Source organism: Saccopteryx bilineata, chromosome 3 (genome assembly GCF_036850765.1).
Source record: "Saccopteryx bilineata isolate mSacBil1 chromosome 3, mSacBil1_pri_phased_curated, whole genome shotgun sequence".
NCBI lineage: Eukaryota > Metazoa > Chordata > Mammalia > Chiroptera > Emballonuridae > Saccopteryx > Saccopteryx bilineata.
The window spans coordinates 163,975,198-163,996,500 of NC_089492.1; the positions used below are offsets into that span (position 1 = coordinate 163,975,198).

At 45.5% G+C, this 21,303-nt stretch overlaps 1 protein-coding gene across 1 annotated transcript in view; it reads right to left on the reverse strand.

Moving 5' to 3' along the window:
* Positions 1 to 6,719: 6,719 nt before the first annotated feature.
* The window catches only part of NOTCH2 (notch receptor 2), a 178,130-nt gene continuing 163,546 nt past the window's right edge, over positions 6,720 to 21,303 (reverse strand). The window contains exons 26-34 of the mRNA XM_066268137.1: positions 20,250 to 20,597; positions 19,526 to 19,668; positions 19,119 to 19,329; positions 18,586 to 18,682; positions 16,990 to 17,158; positions 15,184 to 15,485; positions 12,899 to 13,046; positions 12,141 to 12,238; positions 6,720 to 11,293 (exon numbers count right to left, since the gene is read on the reverse strand). Of these exons, the coding sequence (XP_066124234.1) occupies positions 9,905 to 11,293; positions 12,141 to 12,238; positions 12,899 to 13,046; positions 15,184 to 15,485; positions 16,990 to 17,158; positions 18,586 to 18,682; positions 19,119 to 19,329; positions 19,526 to 19,668; positions 20,250 to 20,597 (2,905 nt within the window). The 3' untranslated portion in view covers positions 6,720 to 9,904. The remainder of the gene's footprint in view (positions 11,294 to 12,140; positions 12,239 to 12,898; positions 13,047 to 15,183; positions 15,486 to 16,989; positions 17,159 to 18,585; positions 18,683 to 19,118; positions 19,330 to 19,525; positions 19,669 to 20,249; positions 20,598 to 21,303) is intronic.

Here is a 21,303-nt window from a genome sequence, read left to right on the forward strand (position 1 = left end):
TTTAGCATCTGTATTCATTAGAGATATTGGTCTGTAGTTTTCTTTCTTTGTGCCATCCTTGCCAGGTTTTGGTATGAGGGTTATGTTGGCCTCATAAAATGTGTTTGGAAGTATTGCTTCTTCTTCAATTTTTTGGAAGACTTTGAGTAGAATAGGAACCAAGTCTTCTTTGAATGTTTGATAGAATTCACTAGTATAACCGTCTGGGCAGGACTTTTATTTTTGGGGAGATTTTTAATAGTTTTTTCTATTTCCTCCCTGCTGATTGGTCTGTTTAGGCTTTCTGCTTCTTCATGACTCAGTCTAGGAAGGTTGTATTGTTCTAGGAATTTATCCGTTTCTTCTAGATTGTTGTATTTGGTGGCATATAATTTTTCATAGTATTCTACAATAATTCTTTGTATTTCTATGATGTCTGTGGTGATCTCTCCTCTTTCATTTTGGATTTTATTTATTTGAGTCCTGTGTCTTTTTTCCTTGGTGAGTCTTGCCAAGGGTTTGTCAATTTTATTGATCTTTTCAAAGAACCAGCTCCTTGTTTTATTGATTTTTTCTATAGTTTTTCTGTTCTCTATTTCATTTATTTCTGCTCTGATTTTTATTATCTCCTTTCTTCGGCTGGTTTTGGGTTGTCTTTGTTCTTCTTTTTCTAGTTCCTTAAGGTGTGAAGTTAAGTGGTTTACTTCGGCTCTCTCTTGTTTGTTCATATAGGCCTGAAGTGATATGAACTTTCCTCTTATTACTGCTTTTGCTGCATCCCAGAGATTCTGATATGTCGTATTTTCATTTTCATTTGTCTGTATATATCTTTTGATTTCTGCGCTTATTTCTTCTTTGACCCATTCATTTTTTAGAAGTATGTTGTTTAGTTTCCACATTTTTGTGGGTTTTTCCCCCTCTTTTTTGCAGTTGAATTCTAGTTTCAAGGCTTTATGATCAGAAAATATGCTTGGTACAATTTCAATTTTTCTAAATTTGCTGATATTGTCTTTGTGGCCCAACATATGGTCAATTCTTGAGAATGTTCCATGTACACTAGAGAAAAATGTATACTCTGTCGCTTTGGGATGAAGTGTCCTGTAGATGTCTATCATATCCAGGTGTTCTAGTATTTCGTTTAAGGCCACTATATCTTTATTGATTCTCTGTTTGGATGACCGATCTAGAGCCGTCAGCGGTGTATTGAGGTCTCCAAGTATAATTGTATTTTTGTTAGTTTTTGTTTTAAGGTCAATAAATAGCTGTCTTATATATTTTGGTGCTCCTTGGTTTGGTGCATATATATTAAGGATTGTTATGTCTTCTTGATTCAACTTCCCCTTAATCATTATGAAATGACCATTTTTGTCTCTGAGTACTTTTTCTGTCTTGTAGTCAGCATTATTAGATATGAGTATTGCTACACCTGCTTTTTTTTGGGTGTTGTTTGCTTGGAGTATTGTTTTCCAGCCTTTCACTTTGAATTTGTTTTTATCCTTGTTGCTTAGATGTGTTTCTTGTAGGCAGCATATAGTTGGATTTTCTTTTTTAATCCATTCTGCTACTCTGTGTCTTTTTATTGGTAAGTTTAATCCATTTACATTTAGTGTAATTGTTGACACTTGTGGGTTCCCTACTGCCATTTTATAAATTGCTTTCTGTTAGTTTTGTATCTAGTTTGATTCTTCTCTTTTGTTTTTCTATCATTTGTTTTTGTTTGTTTGTGTTCCATACTTCTTTCCTCTGTTGCTACCTTTTTTAAGTCAAGTGTTTTTGTGGTGGTTTTTTTAAGGGTGGTTACCATTAAGTAATGAAAAGGGTACCTACCATATTCATTGTAGTACCCTATCTTATAAGTATTTCTGCACTTCATCATCCTTTGCTACTGTTAATCTCCATCCTCTCCCCCCTTTTTTTCCTTTGTTGTCACAGTTTAAGTTTGGTTTTATTGCGTTCTTGGTGGAGCTGTTACTTGTGGTGTTGTTTTCTTTTGTTCTTTGAATCTGGTTGGAAAACCCCCCTTAGTATTTCCTGGAGTGGGGGCTTTCTGTTGATAAATTCTCTCATCTTTTCTGTATTTGTGAATGTTTTTATATCTCCTTCATACTTGAAGGATAGCTTTGATGGGTATAGTATTCTGGGCTGAAAGTTCCTCTCTTTCAGGGCTTTAAATATTGTGGTCCACTCTCTTCTAGCTTGTAGAGTTTCTGCTGAGAAATCTGATGATAATCTAATAGGCCTTCCTTTATATGTTGTACTCTTCTTTTCCCTGGCTGCCTTGAGAATTTTTTCTTTGTCATTGGTTTGTGTCATCTTTATTATGATGTGCCTTGGAGTGGGTTTGTTGGGGTTAAGAAAACTTGGTGTTCTGTTTGCTTCTTGAATTTGAGGCTTTAGTTCCTTCCACAGGCTTGGGAAGTTCTCGTCTATTATTTGTTTGAGTATATTCTCCATTCCATTTTCTTTCTCTTCTCCCTCTGATATACCTATTATTCTTATGTTATTCTTTCTGATGGAGTCAGACAATTCCTGTAGGGCTTTCTCATTTTTTATTATTTTTGAGTCTCTTTCTTCTTCTCTCTGTTGTGCCTCAAGTTGTTTGTCTTCTATTTCACTAATCCTATCTTCAATCTGGGCTGTTCTGTTAGCTAAGCTTGTTACCTCGTTTTTCAGCTCGTGAATTGAGTTTTTCATTTCTGTTTGATTTGTTTTTATCGTTTCAATTTCCTTGGTAATATATTCTTTGTGTTCATTGAGTTGTTTTCTGATCTCCCTATATTGCCTTTCTGTGTTTTCTTGTATATCTCTGAGTATTTTTAAGATTTCTATTTTAAATTCTCTGTCATTTAGCTCCAAGGCTTCCAATATGTTGTCTTTTCTCCATAGATTTTTCCACATCTATTTGTGTTACCTCTCTTTCTTTTGTATCCATAATATTTGATTTCCTCTTTCTTATCGGCATCTGAGGGTGGTCTTATTGATAGCACTAATTAGAATTAATAAAGAGTAAAAAGAAAAAAAAAAAAAAGGGTAAAACACCCCACAAAAAAAAAACAGTAATAATTTATTATTTCCCCCTTTTTTTCTCTCTTCTCTTTCCCTCCTCTCCCCTCCTCAGGGAAATATCGTGCCTATAATGGAGGGCCTGATTTGGGGTGAAGAGTTCAAGGGGCAAAAAAAAGGGAGTAGGGACCTACTAAATGCAAAAAAAAAAAAAAAAAAAAAAGGAAGAAAATCTTAGACAAGCATAAGATGATTTGCTTGTAATTGATGGTCAACTAAGAGATATAATGAGAGGGATAAGAGGGAATCAGAAAAAAGGACCAAAAAAGAATAATAAAGAAGAAAAAATAAAGATAAGTAAAAATCTGTTGTATTAAGTGGAGCGAAGACTAAATACAATGGAGACCTTGGGTTGGGAGGACCCAAAATGCCACAAAAATAAACAAGAGAAAAAAAAAAAACAAAAGCAAAAAAGAGAAATAAAGCCAAAAAAAAGCCTTGAGTCCCAAATTAACTAATTTGTTCGTGATTGAGGATTATATGGGAGGAAAGTAAAATGAGAAAAGAAAAAACGAATACAAAGGAAAAAATAAGAAAAAGAGAAAAACGAAGGAAGAAATAAAATAGGAGGAGAAATAAACAAAATAAAGCAAGACAAAAAAAACAAAAAAAAAACAAAAGAGGAGAGAGTGAGAGTTAAGTGTTTTGGAGTATAACCTTAAAGGAGGGTGAGGATGAAGAAGAAAAATAAAATGCAACACTCATGGGTAGTGTAGTTCAAGAAAGGGGAAGCATAAGATGGGCAGAGAATAGAAGGACCGAGGTGGAGGAAATAAAGGCAAAAAGATAGAAGAAACAAACAACAACAACAACAAAAAAAAATTAGTGGATCAAGTTGTAAAGTCTGTGGGTTTTTCTTGATTTTGAGAGGTTAACTTCTTCCTTTTTCTTTTCTCTCCCTCTTCCTAGTCGGTGACTCTGTACCCCAGGCTCTGCCCCTGTGTCACTCTTAGGTAGGGATTTGCAGTTGATGGGATTCTATGGCAATGTCATATAATTGGCTTTAGTCTTGCTGGAAGTAAAGGCTTGTTGGCGTTTGCAGGGTCCAACGATGAGAGAGTTTGCTTTCCTGGATTCTCTCTCCTAGTCCCCCCTTTCTGAATTAGCAGCCTGGTGATCCAGCTATAAGGCTGCAACTGCTTCTGCCTGGGGAGTAAGAGGCTCAAAGAGCTGGGAAATCCCCATTCTATCCCCACTCAGTGCAAGGCTTTGGGAAAGGCTCTGAGAGTCAGGGCCTCCAGTGTAATCAGGCGGGGGTGGGAGTCAATTGTTGTCAAGGTGACTGTTCAGCGCCTATCATTTAGTTGGACCTCTCAACCCAGGCTTTCCATACTTTGTAGCCTGTTTTTGGAGGGAAGAAGAGGCACTAGTCTCTGCTTACGACTAGTGTAGTATAGACCTTATTATCTGCCAAGTCCTTCTTGTTAGCGTTTATCCCTGAATATGGAGGCTCTATCAATCAGAAGTTGCCCCCGCCCCTTTAGCGAGAGGCACTAAAAAATATCACGCCTCTTGTCTTGGATCGCTGAACTGAGAGAGATCTTATCAATTAGAACCGAGGGTGCGCAGATTTTATGGGTTAAGCTAATTTCAGTGATTGGGTCGCAGCTGTGTTTCCGAAGGTATTTTAGGCTGCCTGCGCGCGCCCCTCCCCCAACGCTTGTTAGCTTGAATGGCTGGGTGAGGTGCCCCGCCCACGGAGAGAATCTCCCAAGCCTCTCCCGCTCGCCCCGCCGCTGGCGGCTGGACCGCACCAGGCGCAGGATAATGGAGCCCCCTGGGTGTGCGGGCCAGCAGGGCGCCCTGGGCGCGTGGAATGCCCAAGGCACGCGCGCGAATGGGGCGCTCCGGGCACCGGTGGCCGGCGACCCCCACTCGCAGTGTGCGGGCCGCTGGGAACGTCAGCGGTGCTCAACCAGACCGGGCGCGCGCGCTGCGGCTCGCGGGGGCTTGCGGCGGCTCGCGGTTCCCAAGTATATGGGCTGACTCACCGCAGGCGCACTCCCTCGCGACTTGAATGAGCGTCGCTGCGGTAGCTTCCTCCACACCCTCGTCTCTCAGATTCAAGTGATAACAGTCCTTTTGCTTTCAGTTTGTGTGGAACTCCGGAATGCTCCGAGGATAAATTTTTCTGTTTCTAGTTGATAAATTTGTTGTGATTTAGGGGAGAGCTGTCGGACGCGCTTCTCACGGCGCCATTTCCGTGACGTCCAGGGTTTTATTTAAAAATCTTAAAGCAACAGCCTTCCCCAAAGCCATTGCAATAGCTGGTCCTGTTCTAATATTTCAGGAATCCAGTTGAAACTTTTAAAAATATGTTTTTCCATCGGTATGTTTAATCTGTTTACATTTAAAATAATTACTGACCAGGCGGTGGCGCAGTGGATAGAGCACTGGACTGGGATTCAGAGGACCCAGGTTTGAGACCCCGAGGTCGCCAGCTTGAGTGCGGGCTCATCTGGTTTGAGCAAAGCTCACCAGCTTGGACTCAAGGTCACTGGCTTGAGCAAGGGGTCACTCGGTCTGCTGTAGCCCCACGGTCAAGGCACATGAGAAGGCAATCAATGAACAACTAAGGTGTCGCAATGAAAAACTTATGATTGATCATCTCTCTCCGTTCCTTTCTGTCCCTATCTATCCCTCTGTCTCTGTAAAAAAATAAATAAAAAATAATTACTGACAGTGGTGGGATTTAGCCAGTTTGCATCGGTTCGGCAGAACTGATACCTAATTTTTTGTTGAGTTCAGTGAACCGGTTGTTAAAATGGCACTTGTAATCAGGGTTCTCTCTAACGTGAGTGCCTGGGCAGCTGCCCAATGTGGAAATCACAAAGTTACATTCCTTACCTTTTTATTTTTTTATTTTTATTTATTTTTTTAAAGATTTTTTATTTATTCATTATAGAGAGGGGAGAGAGAGAGAGTGAAAGAAGGGGGGAGGAGCAGGAAGCATCAACGAAGCATCAACTCCCATATGTGCCTTGACCAGGCAAGCCCAGGGTTTTGAACCGGCAACCTCAGCGTTTCCAGGTTGACGCTTTACCCACTGCGCCACCACAGGTCAGGCCCCTTACCTTTTTAAATGTTCATCTGCGCAACAGCACATTTTAAATGCCTGCCTGTAGTAATGTTCATTCTGTCCATAAGTGAAAAAAATTGCAAGTGAGGATGCCAATAAAGAAGCAATATGGAAATATCTTAAATAAGTTTTATTGTTTTTTGTCAGGTATTATTTTTTTTTCATTAATATTTTAAAATTCTTTTCCTAAAACATAATCTAGTTTTGTTTACCTCTTTTATTTTTCTTAAGTATTAAATGCATGAAGTAATAGTTTTTTATACTTAAAATGGTCATTAGAGCAGAGAACTGATTGTTAAAATTATTTGAATCTCACCAACTTACTACCATTTAAAACACTGTTTTTATGTTAAACTATTTTACTGCTTTTTACATCTCAATGTCTTCCTTTGTGTTTCATTTATATATGTGTTAAAGATTTTACTGATTTTAGAAAGAGGAGAGAGAAAGGCAGGGGTTGGGAGCAGAAAGCCTAGTGCTGGGCCCCATGGGACTCAGAACGAAGATAAGGACTTGTCCCTAAGCAAATGACATGAGCGAAGTCACTGCCAGAGCAGGGAGGCAGGACCGAGGAATAAAAACTGCCATGCTACTGAGCTTCACATGTAACTGTTTTTATTTTGTGATAAAAATGCTTTCATATAAATTTCATCTTAACTACTTTTAGAATGAAACTTTGAAAAGTAAAAACGAAGTGTGCATTTTCCTTACTAGGTATAGTTAGGAAAATGCAGTCATTTTATTGGTTACTAGGCATCTCATACATACAGATATAATATCATTCAAGAGAAATGTACATAAGGAAGGAGCCACAGTACCAAAGTCAGGGATGGGAGCCTCAGGGCATACAGCATGTCCTATCAGATAGTCATCATGCACCCAACATGTTGGTGAAGGTCAAACTCCCCACACCAACTGCCCACAGTACGTTAGACCTCTGGTTCTTTCCCATGCAAGAATTATGAGGGAGCAAATGTGCTACTAAGATGACATCATGGACTTGGGCATCACAGCAGATTGATTAAAATCGTTAGCTCCCAGTCTCTCTTGCCCCCAACAACTGACCTCCCTCACCATCATATAAGTCAGAAGACAACGCTTAATACAAAACAAAATAAACAAAAAAATCTATCCCCAGAGGATGACAGAAGAGTCAAATAAATTCATACAAATAAACCAAAAAATAGGGAGTTGACCTATATACGGCATAAAAACTGGGATGCCTTAGAAGTTAGTCTGCCATTTGGAACCAAGTGAGTCTCGTTCTTACCCCTCTTTTATTAGGTATGATACAACTCAAGGGCCCTGAAAACCTAAGAGACTGGCCAATGCCTGAGAGGCAGAATCTTCCTCTTCATCACTGGAGCCTGTTGTCTGGAACTGCAGCTTTCACATTCCTTTCTCCTAAACCCAAACGATTCCAAGCAGAAACAAGCAAGTTAGGCCTACACTGCGCTTAGAGAGGGAGGAGGATATAAAAGATCTAAGCTGCTGGATCAGAGGCTGATACTTTCAACATGTGGGGCCAGAACAGGGTGAGCAGGGAGGTGGTGTGGTGGGGTCCACAGTGATCCAGGCCTATAGGTCCCCCCATCTGTGAATTAGCAAATGGGGCCAACGACAGAAAGTCAGCATTTAAAATGATAAAATGTTACCCATTATGAAAGGGGCTGGCAGAGTTCCCACACAATGGAACAAAATACAGAATAAACAGACACTCTGCTTCTATTAGAGCAGAGTTAATTGTTTTTGTTGGTTCATGATCTGGGGCAGGACTGAAGCAATCATCTGTAGACTCATGCTAAGACACATAGGACTTCTATGTGGGGCCAGTCAGTAAGCAGGAAGCACTGGGGACACTGCTGGCCACGGCAGGAATGAAGACTGTCATTCAAACCAAAACAGAGGAGGCAATTCACCTGTTAACATCCACCAGATGCTCCAGCAGAACTCTAATGTCCCAGGTGTCATGACATCAGAGCACCAGGCAGGTGTGACAGTGTGGCCATAGGATTTGCTGACTCAGAAAGAAGGGGAAAAAACTGTCCTCCTGTTTCTAGTGTTAACTAGAACACATCTGCCCTTGTCAAAGGGTCAAGGAAGTTGACAAAACCACAAATACAAAGGACAGACTTAGGTGAGATGCAATTCCAAAATGAACATGAGGATGACAGGGACTGTGAATCTGTAACTGTCCCTTATTGTCTAGAAGGCAACTGCAGGTAAAGAAAATGTTCCTGATAAGTTTCTTGTTAGTTACCTACAAGGTGATGTCATGACTGCTTCAAAGGAAATGAAATGGTAGCAAAAAACACCAAAGGCTGCCTCAGAGTTCCTCCTTTCCAACCTCCTTATAGGACTTGGCTTGACCCTAGAAAACTAGGCCAGCGTTCTATTTCCTGCCCTTGAAAATCGCTGTGTTCAGTGAGAACGTACTGGGTGCACTAGTGACCAAGACCAGACCATGTGGGAGGAAGACTGGAGGACAGCCTGCGGTCAGAAAGGGAAGCGGGAAGCAGAGACTGATCACCTGACAAGGAAGGGAAGACTACCATCCTGGGCACCCTTGAGCAGAGAAAACTTCCATTCTAGCAGGTGAGGAAATACCATTTGAGACACTGTTTTCTCTAAGGATTGATGGAAGGAAAGGCTCAAGATATAGGCTAGCTTCATCTGCTGGGTGAGTGAGGGAAGCACCCGAGGGCTCTAAGGTCTGGGAACTAATGTGTTTCACATTGGAGACCATGCTCAGCTCGGCAGGACGGGAAGGGATCGGTCAGAGGGTAACACTTCTTGCATTAGTAGGTCATTCCAACATCCCAAATTTTTGTGTTTGTTTTTGTAAATGGGATCAGAGTATCTACACTGCCAAGGATAGAACTTCACACTAACAAGGCCCACAGATGGAAAAGTGGATTCTTCTCCCTCCTCCTGTAAGGTTTATTATATGAAGCCCTGTGGGCAGGTAAGAGAACTAGCTGCAGCCTCTGGAGGGGCTCTCCTGTCCCCAAATTGGGTTCAAAGAAAAATATTTTGTTCCTCTTCTAGGAAAGCTATTATGTAGGAGAATGCAGTGTGTCCATTTTCTAAAGAAACATACTAGAAAGGTTTATGCTGAGAACCATAACCAAAGTGAACCCTGTGAGACTTCCAGGGACACTGGACAGTGGGAGGGAAAGGAGGCAGAATGTACATTCCAGAACAGGAATGATGGAAGGCACAAAGGCCAGGCCCTATGACTTGTGGAGGGGCTACCACCACAGAGGTGCAAAACTTAAAAGCACCACATGAAGTCAAAAGATCTTCCAAGGTTGAGAAAATGAGACAGGTCACTTCACTTCAGCTAGAATTCCAGGGCACAATCCCAGGATTCTAGTGTAGAATCTTCTTGTGGGTATGACAGAAGCCACCAGGGCTTAAAATGTAGTCCAGGCTGCAAGAACGTCTGGGCTACAGCAGGCTTCCAGTCTTGTCTCCAAATAAAAGAGCGTAAACATGGTTCCCAGTCTTGTATTCATCTTGCACGTCTACAAAGTGGCTTGATGGACAAGAGGTTAGAAAGAGTCTTGTCACCACCCCCCGAAAAAAAAACTCCCCTGCAAATACCCAGTGAAACTGATGAAATTGCTTTCCTTGCATTATCTGGAAGGGAAGAGAGTGTTCTCTCTTCTGTCTTCAGAAGCTGGTTCCAGAGATTTCTTCATTGCTCTCCGGATGGCCTTCATTTTCTGCTCAGCAGCATGTTCAATAGGCAGTTCTGTCCCAACATGGGAGGCAGATTCTTTACGCGTAAACCTGCATGTTGCTGCGTGGTGGCTCAGACATGTGTGTCCCAGGTCCCCGCTGACTTCCTCCAGCACCGCCAGGAGTAGGGCTGGTGGTCACATCTGACCAATCAGAGGCAGAGTGAGGTGACGAACTGGACCACTGGTCAGGAGACTCTGGGGATGGTGTCAGGTAGGGATGCTCACCCTGCAGGTGGCCACTGTGACTGGGCGTTCGCTCAGCAGCATTTGAGGAGGCATAACTATGCTGTGAAGGGGGCGTGGGGTACTTGCCCACAGAGGCTGGGAAGGGATGGTAGGTTGGGAGAATGGTCTGAGCAACCTGCCCTTCCTGCTGGGGCATCATGGCAGTGGGGAAAGCCATACTGGGCAAACGAGCCATTTCTGGAATCTGGTACATTGTAGGCAGGGGGCCTGTAACAGCTGGAGGGCAGTTGGACTGAGGCTGGGGTGCCCCAGCTGGCTGGGCCATATTGCCTTTGGGGATCAGCTGGAAAGTCACAATAGGGGGCAAGGGTTCCTGAGGGGTGGTTATATGCTTCCCTTCTGGTGGCCTGCTCTGGGGAGCCAGGCCAGGAGGGGTGCCCTCAGCCGGCGCGAGTACCATACCAAGCATCTCGTTGTACTGGCTGTCATTCATCTCCATGCGGTTCACCCACTCTGCTGGGACAGGGACTGGATGCAGCCTGCCCAGGCTCCCCGCTCCACCACTGCCTGGGGGCACCATGTGGTGGTGGGAGAGCAGCTGGCTCACCGAGGGAAGCACAGTGGTGGCCCCATGAGCCAAAGGCTGAATCTCATGGAGGTTAGAGAAAGACAGTGCATGCTGTGAGTGGATGGGGGCCGGGGGCCCAGCAGTGGCCAGCAGAGGGTTGGGCGAGGCCTGTAAGAGGCCAGGGGAGGTAATCATTGGGGAGGATGTGGTGTCAGAAATGTAGGTGTGAGGGGATTCTAGGGAATCAACAGGGGATAAAGTCACTGAGCTCTCAGACAGCTGGCCCTTATCACTCAGCGACTTCTTCCTCCTATTACCCTTGGCATCCTTGGCCTCCTTGGCCAGGTTAGACAGGCTAGTGAGCATGGCACTCTTGGCATTGGGCCGTCTGGGTTTCTTGCCCATTGGAGTGTGTTTCAGACTGAGGAAAGATCTGTTGGGCCCACAGATGACAGGGGAGAGGGCAGCAGTCAGCACAGTGCCTGGAGGGCTTGGTGTTACATTGTACTCATCCAGGAGGCGCACAATGTCATGGTGCATGCGTTCCCGAGCCACATCCCGGGGGAGACGGTCCATGTGGTCAGTGATGTCCCGATTGGCGAAATGGTCTAACAGGATCTTGGCTGCTTCATAGCTCCCCTCCCGGGCAGCAAGAAACAGAGGTGTCTCTTCCTACAGAACAGGCCCAGAGAGAGCAAGTTAGCAACATCCTTGAGGATAGCAGTGTTTCTCAATCTTTTTATTATTGCCTCCTTAGGCATTTTTTCCAAACGACCTCCCTGTATGAAATTTAAATAAAACAGATAAACTGTATTCCTACTATGTGCTGAATGGATACCTATACTTTAGACAGAAAAAGAGGAAGATTATTTCACCCTGCCCCAGAACCCCTTTTGCCCATTGTGGGCAGGATCACCTTAGGTGGAAATGTGTGAAATAAAGCACGCTACTGATCCAGAGACTCACTTAAAAGAACACCAAGCTTATCAAAGTAGGGTTCTAAGGGGAGAAGAAGTTCAAAATAAGAAAGCTAAGAGGGAAGAACCTAAAGGATGTGCAGAGCAGGGAAAATAATAGAAATAAAAGGAAGCAGAGAAAATACTTGGAGAAAACCTAAAAAGAGGGAAACCAGAAGATAAAGATGAGCCACAGAGGATAGTAGCCGTTCCACTTGGAGCAGGAAGATACCTGGTGTCCAAGCACAGACAAAGCCCCAGGAAACAAAGAAAACAAGCACGGGAAAAGGAAGAAAGCATGAGGCCAGGAGGGGAACGTCAAAGAAAAGCAAAGCAGGGAAGGCAACAGCAAGCTTATCTACAGAGCAGCCTGGGTCAGACAGGACTGAGCAGGCAGACGACTTAGCCCCGCCCCCCCCTTGCTTCGCCTGATGCCCTTCTGCAAGCTCTCCAGAACCAGCTCCTGTCCCCTGCTTCCACCTGCATCTCCACCTATCACGAAAGGAGCTAGGGGAGAGAAGGGCACGGCTATGCCTGCCCTCCACTCAGAGCCCATACTGCACCTTGTTGTCCTGCATGTCTCGGTTGGCCCCATTTTTCAAAAGCAGAAGTGTCGCCTCCACATTATTGACAGCAGCTGCCCAGTGAAGAGCAGATTTTCCTGTAGGGAGAAACATTCGTAGAAGCAGACAAGGGAGAAGGACACATCCCATTCCCAGTATAAGGGAGCATCGTGACTTGCACAAAGAAACTGGGCTGCCCAGAGAGCAGCAGGAAGTCTGTTCTCGCTGGGGGCCTATAGGGAAAGAAGTGTTATCTTCTTTCCCTTTGCTCTAGAAATACTTCAGTACAGGCTGCTTAGCCTTCAGAAGACCGCTGGGTATAAGAATCATTTGTCTGTGGCACTCCTGTCCTGCACATGGTGGAATCTACTCTGTCACACACTGAAGAAAATAACCTCTTTGTGTCTTACATGCTTATATTTAGGATATCTAACAGTACCCCCACCCCCAGTCCCAGTGAACTCAGCTCTCATAAGTCCTCATGTCAAAGTGGCATGCCAGAGACCTTACATAGGCAAACCTTTCACAGACCTGCACTGAAGTCCAAAACCTCTCACTAACAACTCTTTCCCATCTTCATCTCTGGACCTCCCAAATGGCTCAGTTCTCTGAGCTCAGGGTGTTAAAAGGAAGAATGAATGAATGAATGAATCTTCACTGAATCTGGATCTGAGGTAGGTCTTTAAGGATCATGTAACAACTCTGCTCTTTAGAGGAATCTTTGCAAGTAAAAATCCCAGCCCCCGCCTTGTGCTCACCATGGTCATCCACTGCATTCACATCAGCTTGGCAGTTAATCAGTTCTGCCACCATTCCCTCCACAGCCAGGCGAGCTGCCAGGATCAGTGGTGTGGTTCCATCGTTCATCCTAGCATCTAGATCAGTTACTCTGTTGCGGATCAGAATCTAGAAGAAGAGAAAGTAAAGACAAGAGGGTTACCCAGATTAAGGATGTAAGGAAGCTGAGAGAAGAAACAAGGCCATCATAGCTGAGGCTACTCTAACTTCCTGCAGGACAAGAAATGTCTTATTTTTGTGCCCAAGTTACCACCACGGTCAATCAACACATGTTTGCTGGATGAACGAGTGAACAAACATGAGCTCAACAGACAACAGTCCCCTGTAAAGTGAAGTACTTCTACTTTCTAAAGAAAGAAGAGGACTGTGGGAAAATATCACCATCTCAAATACGGTGTACAGAATGCTTCTAATTTCCTCATAAGGGTGTAATAAAAGGGCATCAAGGAGGACACTGTGAACCCACTTAAAGAAAACCACAAAGGACCATGTGGAAGCCCATATGGTCAGATTAATCTACAGGCAGAAGCTGACAATATCAAAAAGGCTTCGTAACAGGTTATCACTCCCATCTGATATACTCATTTGGGAGACATTTTGGCACATCAGAAAACATGGTGATTAAGAATCAGAAGATATTAAAAATTACAACTAAACTACAGAACTATCATTCAGAACCTCCTGAAATCTGGCTGAATGGAAATTGTAAAACTAGGTAATTTAAAAAAAAGAAGCCACATTGAGACTGGGGGCGGGGGGGAGATGGGGAATGGGTTGGTTCCACAACCACGTGTGGCAAATAAAAATTGGGGGGGGGGGTTATCTTGGTTGCGGAGGTCTCTCCTGAGGATCCAGGATCCCAACCCCACACCAGGCCCTCAACCCAGTTCTAGGAGGAGAAATCCCCATAACTTCTGGCTATAAAAATCAGTGGGAACTGAGGATAAGGAAGACAAAGGCTGCTGGAGCCCCACACAGTTTCTCTGAAAGGGCCCATGTACAGACTTACTGGGACTCACTCCCTCTGAGCTCCAGTACTGAGGCAGCAGCTTGAAAGGCACCAGAGACACACGGGGAGGAATAGAATTATCCAGCATCAGAGTGAGAGCTGGGACAGCTTTCTCCTTGACAGAAGTGCTGGCAGAGGCCATCTCTCCTTGATAAGCCCTTCCCCCTCAGAGCTGGTAGGTGGGTACCATTTCTGAGACTATCAAGCTGGCACACACTGTGTGCCTCGCCCTGTGATTCCCTGAGACTCCTGCACCACCCAACTTTCGGTCTCACCCACGCTGTTTCCAGTGGCTTTTCCATTTGAATAGCCTGGCTGACTCATGCTTCAGATTTCCCTAAAATCTCTCAAACAAACAGCATCTGGCCACATCGTGTCCAGTATCTCTCCCTAGGTCAGGGGTCGGAACCTTTTTGGCTGAGAGAGAGTCATGAACGCCACATATTTTAAAATGTAATTCCGTGAGAGCCATACAATGACCCATGTACGTTACGCATTATCCAATAAAAATTTAGTGTTGTCCTGGAGGACAGCTGTGATTGGCTCCAGCCACCGCAACCATGAACATGAGCGGTAGGAAATGAATGGGTTGTAATACATGAGAATGTTTTATATTTTTAACATTTTTTTTTTATTAAAGATTTGTCTGCGAGCCAGATGCAGCCATCAAAAGAGCCACATCTGGCTTGCGAGCCATAGGTTCCCGACCCCTGCTCTAGGTGGCCCCAGGCTCGGTTAGCAGCAACCAGGCTTGATTTACAGCTTGGCCTCCCCTGGGCACCTCCAAATCCAGCACGAGTAGAAGAAGCTCATGCCAGGTGGTCCCGAGCAGAACACAGGTGGTGGCTAACTAGGCCTGCACCTCCCAGGTGTCCCCAGAGCAAGTGCACCCAGTGGACAGCTTCGGGGCACATTGAAACCTCACCACCCAACTACCTCCATAGGTCACACACTCCAGGGGCAGACTCAGCGGGCACCTCAGTCTCTTGGAAGTAAGTCCTGCTCTGTGGGGTGGGTCAGGACTTGCAGCTGATCAGCCTGGGGAAAAATCCCTCCCACTGACGTGACAAAAGCAATCAAGGCTCAACTACAACAGGAAGGTGTACACGGCCCACATGGGGGATGAGGGGTGGGGGTGGGAGGAAGGGTGCACCTGAATCTAACAGGATGTTAAGTGCCTTAACAAAGATAAGACATTACAGATCATAAAGAACCAACTCTTCCCATGTTCTTTACCTGGAAGACACCTTGGGCATCAGCAGCCACTGCAGCATGGAGAGGGCAGCGGCCCATGTTGTCCTGGGCGTTGGCATCGGCACCTGCATCCAGGAGACGCTTGGCGGCATCTGCCCGGGAGTAGCGTGCTGCGAGGTGCAGGGCCATCTCGCCAGTCCGGTCTGTCTGGGCCTGGAGGCTGGCACCCTGGTAGACCAAGTCTGTGATGATGTTGGCAGAAGAGTCCTCTGTGTCTTCATCTTCGTCACTCATATCTGAGCTGCCTACTCGGAGGGAAGCCAGCATCAGTGGGGTGCACCCATCTATAGGAAAGGAAAATCCCAAAGAATACTCAATGAGGAGAAAGACATTAATGTTCAATTAATCCTACATTCGGAATAGTTCAATACGAGTGAAAATTATTGGTAGTAATTTTTTTCATTTTTCTTAAGTGAGAAATGGAGAGGCAAAGAGACAGACTCCCACATGCTCCCCAACCGGGATCTACCCAGCAAGCCCACTAGGGGGTGATGCTCTGCCCATCTAGGACCTTTGCTCCGTTGCAACCGGAGCCATTTTTTAGCACCTGAGGTGGAGACCATGGAGCCATCCTCAGTGCCCAGGGCTAAAATTTGCTCCAACCGAGCCATGGCTGCGGGAAGGGAAGACAGAGAGAGGGAGAGGGAGTGAGAGTGGCAGTGAGAGAGAAAGAGAGAAAGAGAGAGAGAAGGGTTAGGAAGAGGGGTAGAGAAGTAGATGGTTACTTCTCCTGTGTGCCCTGACTGGGAATCGAACCCGGGACATTCAATGCTGGGCCAACGCTCTCATGGAGCCAACTAGCCAGGGCCAAGTGAGTGAAATTATTCTGATAGGAAAATATCCTTGTGCTTCTTGTGGTCAATGGGCACCTCCTTACTCTTCCTCTGATAATGTCCTTTCTATAGAGTAGTGAGACATAAAGAAGAGGTTCTTCTTTAAGTTTATCAAACCTTTCTGTTCAAGTTTCTAAGTGTTAGGTTATTTTAAAATGGACATTTTATTTATTTTTTTAAATTTAATTTTATTGGGCTGAGACTGGTGAACAGGTTTCAGGTGCCCAAATCTACAATACATCTCTGCACACCATATTGTGTGTTTAACTGCCTCAAGTCAAGTCTTCATCCATCACCAATTATCCCCCAATACCCTCCTCAACTTCCCTCTTCCCCTTCCCACCCTGGAAATCACCACACTGTTGTTGACTGTGCCGATGAGGGTTTTTTGTCCTTTTTTGCTCTATTCCTCCACCTCCCTCACTCAACCCCCTACACTTGACAGCTGTCAGCCTGCTATGTATGAGTCTGTATTTCACTTGTTAGTTCATTTTGTTCATTAGATTCCACATATAAATGAATCATATGGTACTTGTCTTTCTCTGACTGGCTTATTTCACTTAGCATGGTGATCTCTGGGTCCATCCATACTTGGACAACATTTTAAAATATTCTATATTAACAGAACTATAGGCAGTAAGATACCACCTACAGGCAATAAGATACCAGCTGTCTGACCTCTGCTTTGGTATATGATTTTTCATCCTACTAAAATCTATTCCATATAATCAGCCTCTTTTCTCAAGCATGCTGTTATGTGAAGCAATGTGAAATCCTTCTCACACAAGTTTATAATTTCTGCACGCCTGTATTCCTTAGGCATTTGTGTCTTCAAGCTGAGTTAAGAGTCTGTGAGATTGACAGGGGGTGCATCACCAAGTACAGCAAACACGGGAATGACAACACACAACAGGGCCAGGCACGGCCTTGTGAAGGGGGAAGCTGGGGTGCTGACCTGGGCCCCGGACATTCACGTCCAGCACATCCACCTCCTGCTCTGCCTGCGGAGGAGTGAGAGCCAATGACGGCGTCCTACGGATGTCTGCGGCTTCGAGGTGTTGCTGTGTCCACGGGCGTCTATCAACGGGATCTTCTTCTTCCGAGAGTAAAGCCTCATCTTCAGCCTGAAAGGGGACAACTCTTGCTATTAACCTGGCCCACCACCAGGAACTGCAGACACAGAGCTAGTCTGGCCTCCCCCCATTTCTCTTCATCTCCTTCCCAGTTTTCTCCCCACTCCTACTCTGACCTTCTGGGTTTGCACCTGCACCAGTCACCCACGACTCTCATGATGTGGCTCCTATTTACCTGTAGCATCTGTACAACTCTCCCGACCTCCCCATCCCAAACTGCAGGCTTCAGCCTGGATATGTAACCTTACCTGCCTGACATTCTATTTATAGATCCCTACGGCAGCATTTTCTTGCTTCTGGGTGTTTGCTCATGCTGTTCCTTCTATCTGCGCTAGTCTCTCCCAATTCTTGAACTCTCAAATAAATTTAGACTTTAATTTCTTTTGTTGGTCCTAAAAAGCACATTCTGCTCACTTCTACTTAACTGACATGTGTTAAGTACTCACGTGGGACTTCACAACCATCCCTACCACTGGACTGTGTGAGGTTCATGAGAACAGGGGACAGCCCTTTTCCAGGCTGCCTGCCTAGATGGTTTCAATGCCCAGCACACAGCAAGTATTCAGAACTCAGGACATATTTGCTAGGCAATAATTATTATTATAATGTGAAAAACATCCACCTTTTATGGAATATCTAGTATGTGATAAAAAATAAGGGAGACACTTTACACGTACAGCTGTATTTAATCCTCACAAAACTCACAGAGAAAATAATGATTAATATCCCTACTAAAAGCCTTATTTTACAAATAAGGATAATTAAGTACAGCAAATAATTTTGCTGGCTATTAGATAGCAGAGTTTTGGACTTGACTCTGATTCTGACTGTAACTACAGCAACGCTCTCAGCCACTGCATGCTTGTATCACTCGAGACACTTCCCCACACTGAGTGTCCGTGGGTGCACACATACCCAGCCACAGAGAGCTGCGGATGCACGGTCTCCCTTTTCACACCAGCCTCAGCCCAATCTCCCTCTTACTTCTCAATGGTTTTTGTTTCCTAGGCTCAAGATGAGGAGTCTCTAAAGTCAACGGTCACTGGCTTTATTCCACTGTTTAATTCCACCTTCCCTTCCGGAAGCAGAAATGCCCAGATAGAATAAGGGAGAGATATAGCCATGTAGGAAATTACTATTTAATACACATCAGTCCTTATTTGACAAGTCCTTATTTGACAAGTATCTATGGCACTTCAGGAAGGAAGCATGTTTGTTTATTATTTTTAGAGTTTTTACTAAGAACATATATAGGTAACCCAAGGGTATTGCTGACCTAAAGAATTCCTGTTGTGACAACCTGGGGTAGCCACAGGCTGGGCAATGTATAAAGACTATCACTCCCATTTGGGACACTCTGGCTACCAAGGACAGAACCTGAAATGTGACCAGCTAATGTCTGATGATGTCCAACTTACCTTGGCTTTCTTTGGCAGGGGCCCTTCCTCATCAGCCCAATGTTCACTTGTTCCAGACCGAATTATGTTAGCCTCCGAGACTTGCACTGAGAGATTTCTGATATGCCAGGATTGTGAAGAAGAAAACAAGAGCAGAGGCACAGCACCAACTAAGATAGCAGATTTCAATACTTTACCCACCATGACACTCTCATTGCTATACTCAGACTTGTAGGGGCCCTGGTGCAGAAAGGCGGGGCAGTATTTCACATCCCGTTACATGAGTAAACATCCTTCCCTTTTCAGAGCTTACAACAAAAGTACACCCCGACACAGAAGCTGAGTACCCGAGCGCTAACATGTATACAGCAGAGATACCCAGACTCTGCCTGTTTATTCCTTTACTCAGTGGGCATTTGGAATTACAGTCAAGTGTGATAACGTGGCGTGGCCAGAGCTTAGAATTAAAAATCATGACTCAGAAAGATCTGCTTTTCTGACTGATCCCTGCTTATCATGACTGTGAGTTGTGGCGGGTTGGCAAACCAGCTTACTTCAGCCCCACGGCATCCTGCCCCACCGGCTCCCGGCGCTTGTGATTGCTGGAGTCCCGGCGGAGGATGAAGCCTTCAGGTAACCAGAGAGAGCCATGTTTACGCTTGCGCTTTGCCATGATGACGCCCAACAGCAGGATGAACAGGAAGATGACCACCGCAACGGCAAACAGATAGAGAAACTGGGGGCGTTTTGGAGTTGAGGATTCACCTGGAAGCACAAGTGACAGGAAGAGTGCAGAGGAAAGGTCAGCCCGATGAGAGCTCTAACCCTGCCTGCAGGGCAGTGCCAAGCTCCCCAGCCCTGACAACCAAAGGGCTGCACGTAGAAAAGTGTGCCCTCTCCTCCTGTGCCACAGGTGACACCTTCCCCTCGCACTACTCCTGTTCCCAGCAGTGCTACTCACTGATGACGGAGACAAGGGGGTAGGACAGGGTGCCCTGGATGGCATGGGAAGCCAGAAGGGCCGCTGCCGCGTCCGTGTTCTTGAAACACTGGTCTGAGTCCTGGACACACTGGCGGTTGTCCATTTCCAGAAACACCTTAGAGCTGTGGGTGCCAAGGGAAAGGGGAGGAGAGGGAGATGGTGAGGAACACTGTACCATCCAGGCAAGCCAAGTCAGAAGCTGCGTGAGCCGTCCTTCGTCCCTGTCAGGCCTGGCCTCACCACCACCTTCAGATGCTGCCTCCTCCAGAAAGACCTCAGAATTACAATACATTCCATTAGATCCTAAACATTAACTCCCACTCAGGGAATGTCTCATCTTCCTTGGCCTGGCTGAGTCCAAGCCTTCTGACCCTGGTCACATGGCTGAGAAGCCAGTGAATACAAAAGGAGATGAACTACAGGGAGCTGAGGCAATCTGGCAAGAGGCTCGGGGTCCCGGCATCTGAGGCCTTTCTGACATCCCCCTCCTGCTTGTTCCAGCCCGCCTGTCAGGATCCCAAGATCAAGGCAAACCTTTACCCTTTCACACAGATACTGGAATCGTGTGTTTGTTTTACCCAGTGGGCTGTTCTATTTGTTTGAGCTTTGCATTTTGATAGTTTCAGTTATGACTTTTTCTGGGTTTCAAAGTGCTTAGATTTATCAAGTTAAACTTTAAGGAGGTCAGAAAACAAAAACCTACCCAGCCACCTCCTGTTCCTGATCATCAGGAAGGGACCTGCGTGCCACCCTCTGCTTCTTCATGGCAGCTGACTTCTCCCCATAATAGGGGTAGACCATGAGCTTCCCCTGAGAGTCCTGTTTGATGCGCAGGTTGGTGTGCAGCAGGGTGCCTAGTGCCCGCAGGAAGCTGCGAGCATCCTGGAGGAGCTGTTCCGGTGGCATCAGCACCACGATCACCAGGGTGCCCTCCGCCAGGTTCTCCGGCCGGTCAGCAGCACAGTCCAGCCCGTCCCAGCCACACTCCTCACTGTTGCAGCCCTGGTCACAGTGGTTGTCTTTGAAGTGGTCTGCACAGTACTTGTCATACCTAGGTGGGGGATAGAGAGAGGGATGGGGCTCAGAAGAACTGGAACTTATTTGGTTTTCCACTGGGAACTACTGTGGATTTTTCCTACCCGTCTTCTGCAGCCCAGACCAGACCCCACATGCCCATGAAGCCCTCCTTGAATGTCCCATCCCTGCCATCGTAGAGTCCAGAGTCTACGCCACACAACACCAGTGACTGCACGCTGTATGAGACAACGTGGTTCCCACTAGGTCACATGGGCTTATGGGCCTCCTGGCGGCTCATCTTTTTAAGTCAGATGTGTGTGAACAAAGCTCTATGCCTGAAATGAAATTCAACCTGGTTCATGCCTCCTGTATTTTTGTATCCACTGCCCCTGGTGAGGTAATGATGGGCTTTTGGAAGTAAAATGTGTTTCCAGAAACTGAATACAGACCTCTGAACCATCAAGAGTTGCTATACAGAGGACCTTGTCAATATGGCCTATTTTTTTCCCAATCAAGACTAAATGTCAACTATGGAAGGTGGGTGAGGAGGTGTGTCTCATACAGGATACCACTGGTATAGCCCCTTTCAAATACTGGGAAAAGGACACCGAGTCCCAAAATCTGAATGATGCACAAATCATTTCATCTACACTGCCCCACAGTGCCCCCTCCCAAGCTCTTGGCAGTCACACCATTTGGTCCAACCTGCCATGCCAGCTCAGTGAGAGTATGAGGCCTCC